We start from the raw sequence: 5,509 nt of genomic DNA on the forward strand, positions 1-5,509 counted from the left end.
TCAGCAGCAAACTTTTACAACAATTATGTACATGAGGTCAGGAATTCCAGCGCTAACGCTACACGGCCATCTGTCCGATCCATCCTGCTTGCAAGTGTCCAATCATTAGACAACAAACTATCAACTGCAGCTAACCTGTAGTGGAGTTTGTGACTGTTGTGACTATTCAACATTCCACGGTAATTCACGGCTGTGTTTATACTCAGTGTTAACAGCCCACCAAGCACTATTGCTACCAATGCGTTAGCTGAACTTTACGTAGCTTTTAATGTGTGTGCAAAAAAACAAGAAAAGTGGCAGTTGGTCAAGGCCACACCCCCAGCCACATATTAAGGAAAGTTCATTGTGGGACTGGCTCTAGTGGTTGTAATTCTGCCCCAAGGTTGCATTTTGGAAAAAGGACTTTAGATACGGTATTAAGGGACCACTAAGGCCTATATATATATATATATATATATATATATATATATATATATATATATATATATATAGCATCACGCAGTGTGTCGGCTGCAAACATCCATGATGCAAATCTCTCATTCCAAAGATGCTCTATTGGATTGAGATCTGTGAGATCTGTGGAGGCCATTTGAAAACAGTCAACTCATTGGCATGTTTTGGAAATCACTTTGAAATTATTTGGATTTGTGCAAAATGAAGACTTGAGTTTCCTGTTAGCTGGACAGGAGGCATTTTTATGGATCCCATTGCAGTTCTAGGCATGACCCGCCCTACGAAGCCGCCTGATTGGTTGAGGTTAGGCATTGACCTGGAGTAGTTAAGGTTAGGATAGCCGATTGTTTAAGGGATAAGGCGTGTGTCACGCGTTCACCTATTTGGTATATGGTTTTGTTGCTGCATCCAGGATTTAGCACCAGCCAAGACGATTTTGATTGATTTAAAGAAATACAAACAAACCAGAGCGCTTTTTACACTATACAATAATGTTGACTTGTGCAGCCAGACCCTACTCCAGCGCTGAGACAGCACTGTGGAGTCGTATGTTAATGTGAGACTACATGACAAGTTTTTGTACTGATGGACTTAATGCTGTGGAAATGTACATTACACTGAAATACATTATACAAGAGGACAGGTAAACATATAGGAAGGGGTTAGCTTATATTAACAGCTAATTAAAACAGATGAGAACACTAAACAGGGAGGCTTCTTACTAAATGATGATAAAGGATACTTATAACAGTCAATGGCCTATCTCTCTAATATAAGCCTGTCTCAGATAAAGGCCCAGCAGGTGAGGTAAATAAAGACCACTATTTGAGAATTCACAGTAGTTATAGTGTCAGTAAAAACAAGTCTATTGCGCCTCTTGTGCTTCCTCCTCTTGGTCTCAGTCAGTTTGGTTTCAGGTCAGTAGTCTCAAACATAGGCCTTATAAAACCATCATCATTACATTATTGCATATCAATCAGCTCCCCTTGCTTCAGTTGATGTGGTGTGTTATTGCCATGGCATAACAAATCCATACTTGGCCAAAGTAGAAATGGAGATAATTAATCATAGTTATAAACACATGTGAACCTTTGTAATTTGTTTAACCTCTTTCAGTTGTACAATATCTAATAATATCATTCAGTTGTATAATTCATCTCATAATTCAAGATGATCAGATTGATGATCAGACTCCTATCCCCACTCCCAACTCCACCCACCCCTATCCATCCCATCTTTTTTCAACATTCTGATCACCCTGTGCTCTGCTCTCTTTTTTTCTTCATCCCTATGTCCCTCCTGCAGCTGTCAGAGTTATTTGTCTCCTTTGAAGAGAAGCCTCAGGGTGCAGCCTCCTTAGCCCAGGTCCACAAGGCAGTGCTGCATGATGGGAGGACAGTGGCCATCAAGGTCCAACACCCCAAAGTCCAGAAACAGATGTCCAGGGACATAGCGGTGATGGAGGTGAGTCTTTGTCTGTCAAGTGTTGGAACACAGTCTTTTCTAACACTGGCCTTAAATATGATGTATGTCATTTTCTCTTAATGACCTAACCATGCAACATTTGGAGAAACGGCCAGTTGTGTACCCATGGAAAAGCAAGACTACACGATGGGTAATCAGGGGGACTAGATGCCTTGAGATCTTTCCACAAGATGTGATATAGGCTTTCCAGCTCTTTGCCCTTGATGATGGCTGACACCTAACATGCCAAAGACCCACTTGTTTCTTTTCCACCCACCAGCCATCCTCTCCCATACTGATGCAGAAACAAAACAAACACACATTTATTAACAGACAGTTTATATAAATAATAACTTAGTTGACTATATTTCACAATTATTTAAAGTCACTTTTTTTTGTGTGAAATGGCTCTTATCGATCACAACAAACTCCCTATCTACACTGTTCAACCCACGTCGCTTATACACAGTTCCATTATGGATTACAGTAGACATTTGTTAACTAAGAAGGTAAAACTTTTTTTATGTTTAGGAATTTCAGCAGGTTCAGAGAATGCTTCTTTCCTTCCTACCCTTCTGAACTCTAGCTCTGCATCACCCTACAAAACCTCCTCTCCCCCCTGCCACTACACTGTATATAGCGCTGTTTATTATCAATTTTATGTTCTCAAATTTTAGTTTTATCCAGTAAAAGCCTCCAGACCGAATCCCTTCAACTGCACTTGTCAGCCATTGACAGGACATCACTGTATATGTAGAGTACATGCCTGTTTTATTACAATTGAAAGTGAGACTGATTCGGAATTGTGTTTCAAAGGTGCTGTTGAGGGCAGTCCATTGGCTCTTCCCAGACTTTGCCTTTATGTGGTTGGTGGAGGAAGCCAAGAAGAACATCCCGTTAGAGCTGGACTTCCTTAATGAAGGACACAATGCTGAGAGGCTGGCCAACATGCTGGCCCACCTCCCCTTTCTCAAGGTACACGCTAAGTACATTGCTACAAGGCTTCTTTTTGTAATAACAGGCAGGCGAGGAGTCCACAGTGGGATTTAGTTTGTGACCTCACATACTAGTAAACAGCTGGTAATTAGAATACAATAGCAGTGTTTCCCACAGAATAAAAAGCAATTACTTCATCAATATTTGCATATTTGTGATGTCTTTACGCAATCATTTGCATACAGCTTAGTGGTTGTGTCAGCAAGGTAGATAGAAAGAAATAGAAATCTTTAGCCAGGACTGGAAATAACCTTTCTTCTCTTGACGGGGTTCCCCAGTCCATTAACTTTCCAGTTTGAGAAACGTATACTGTACGTACACACCGCCGCCGACTTGAGCTTCGTAAGTTACTGGAAGTCATTCTCAAGACATTTTCAATGGAAGCTGGCTTCTCTTTTGAGTGACCAGAGCGTCAATCAGAAAGTTGAAAGTAGCTTATTGTAACGAGCTATGACACGCCAGCAACCAATATAGATGTCCTTCGCGCTGACTGATTCCGGAGAAACATACAATTTAAACTTTCGTTCCTACCAAAGCATTAGTTTTGAGAAAATGGAGCAAAAGCTTATAATCAGTGTTGCTGGGTTTCCTATCATTTATAATATGACTTTGCGTACAGGGACCGGTTAACGTTACCTGCTGGTCACATCATCTCTAAACAGTTCGCTCACAGTGAAGTCCTGCACGGATCAACAGAGGTTAGAGTCTGGCGGCTGCTGGCACTGCCTGCATTCTGCTGCGTCCCAGCGGCTAACGAGCGAGCTAACTGCTAATAGACACTGCTGAGACCAAAAAACATAACAATTCTGTCATTATAGTAGATGTAATTTATAAAAGGTTTCTAGTGTCAGTGTATTGGCTGTGCAGTGGCTGCTTGTGCTTTTCCTACAATCGAACATAGAACGCCGCCACGTCAGAGCGGCCAAAGCTTTAAAAAGCTTCCCCGTACATTTTGACAATTGTCCTTGACAGAGAGGCCAGAGTTTCTTTGCAGCTCAAGTCGGCAGGGGAGTGTACTTACGTATATAGTTTATGGAAAATTAACCAACTTGGCGTCCTTTTGCATCTCCAATATTTAGCCGTGTTTGACCAAATCTCTGGTCATGTAACTGTTTAAAAAATGCAGAGATTTTTTTAGATAAGGTAGAATGAATCAAACTCTGTTAATCCAGTTGTATTTACCATGGTTGAGGCCGGCTGTAAGGTTTTCTCAGAGTTTTCACTAAACCTGCTTTCTGAAACGGTCCCCTGGTGTCCGTTTTAGAAAGCAGGTTTAGTGAAGTTAACCCTGAGATGAGGGAAACTCTGGGTTTTCTGTTTCAGAAAGGGAGGTTAATCAAACCTGGGGGGGGGGGGACTCCAGCCTGTTTCAGAAAGAGGAGTAACTTAACCTCAGAGTCAGTTACTATGGTAACTGAGCCTGTGAAAGTAACCTGGTCAGAAGTAGGTTTTCTTTTCTCAGTCTCCTCCCTCTGAATCTGCGCTCTTTCTTTCCTCATTTGTTGATTCAGTCTGTATCAGGGACATTTTAGTGCATGAATAAATAAAACCGTGTTGGATTATTAACTGTGTTAGGCAGACTATAAAACGTTTTTTTTTTCTCTAACATGGCATTTCCTTTTGTCGACAATCCCGTTGGTGAAGAAGCTGTATAACTTTGCAGGGAGTTAAACATACGTCAAGAGATGATATTGAGGCCCCAACTATAGATGTATTTTCATTTCCAGATAACTATCTATTTGAGCGGTATCATTTTTCTTCCCAGTCTATCAGTTGTGTAGCCTACATAACCTTATCATCCTCACTAACATCACCCATAGTGGACTCAGTTTGTTAATCATCTTTCCTGAAACGGGTCCCTGGTGTCAAAATGAGCAGTTGACAGCAACACACAGTCCAAAATAAAAAAAGACATTCCGGACCAGAAGTGAAAATTCAAAAGAGTAATTACTGTTAAAGATATTATTTCAACTTAGCATGTTTCCTTAATATCTGATTACAAATTGTTGTTGTTTTTTTACAGTAAATACATTACATATTGGACCTTTTAAATGAGGTTAACTACCAAAGCCTTGTAGGATTCGGAACAGCTTTATTCTACCATTTTAAACAGGCGCTGTAATTAATGAAGATATTTGTAATATCTGAAAAACAGTGCTTCAAAAAATCCAAATTATTTGAATTAGTGCAAGTTACTTTAGTATGACCAACATTTATTATATATATATATATATAACAGAGCCAAATATCTGATACCGAACCTCTATTCTAATGAACAGCTGCACAGGAGAAGGATGTCTAGTGAAAAAGTGTTGGATTTTGTTCTCTTCCTCCCCTCATTTAACCATCTCCCTACAGATTCCCATCATCCACTGGGATCTGTCAACAAAGAGGATCCTGACCATGGAGTTTGCTGAAGGGGGGCAGGTCAACGACACAGACTACATGAAAAAACACAGCATTAATGTCAACGAGGTACTGCCTGCTGCCCTGCCTGCACACACACACACGTGCACAGCCTTACAGGTGCATATGTGTGTATATATATGTGTATATATAGATGTGTGTATATCTATCTATCTATCTATCTATCTAT

At 40.5% G+C, this 5,509-nt stretch overlaps 1 protein-coding gene across 4 annotated transcripts in view; it reads left to right on the plus strand.

The window, feature by feature from the left end:
- Positions 1 to 5,509, plus strand: part of adck1 (aarF domain containing kinase 1) — a 109,993-nt gene that overhangs the window by 69,422 nt on the left and 35,062 nt on the right. For all 4 annotated transcript variants that reach the window (XM_032500146.1, XM_032500145.1, XM_032500148.1 and 1 more), the window contains 3 exons: positions 1,759 to 1,917; positions 2,734 to 2,892; positions 5,272 to 5,388. In XM_032500146.1, coding sequence (XP_032356037.1) covers positions 1,759 to 1,917; positions 2,734 to 2,892; positions 5,272 to 5,388 — 435 coding nt within the window. The remainder of the gene's footprint in view (positions 1 to 1,758; positions 1,918 to 2,733; positions 2,893 to 5,271; positions 5,389 to 5,509) is intronic.

Source organism: Etheostoma spectabile, chromosome 20 (genome assembly GCF_008692095.1).
Source record: "Etheostoma spectabile isolate EspeVRDwgs_2016 chromosome 20, UIUC_Espe_1.0, whole genome shotgun sequence".
In the NCBI taxonomy this organism is placed as follows: Eukaryota; Metazoa; Chordata; class Actinopteri; order Perciformes; family Percidae; genus Etheostoma; species Etheostoma spectabile.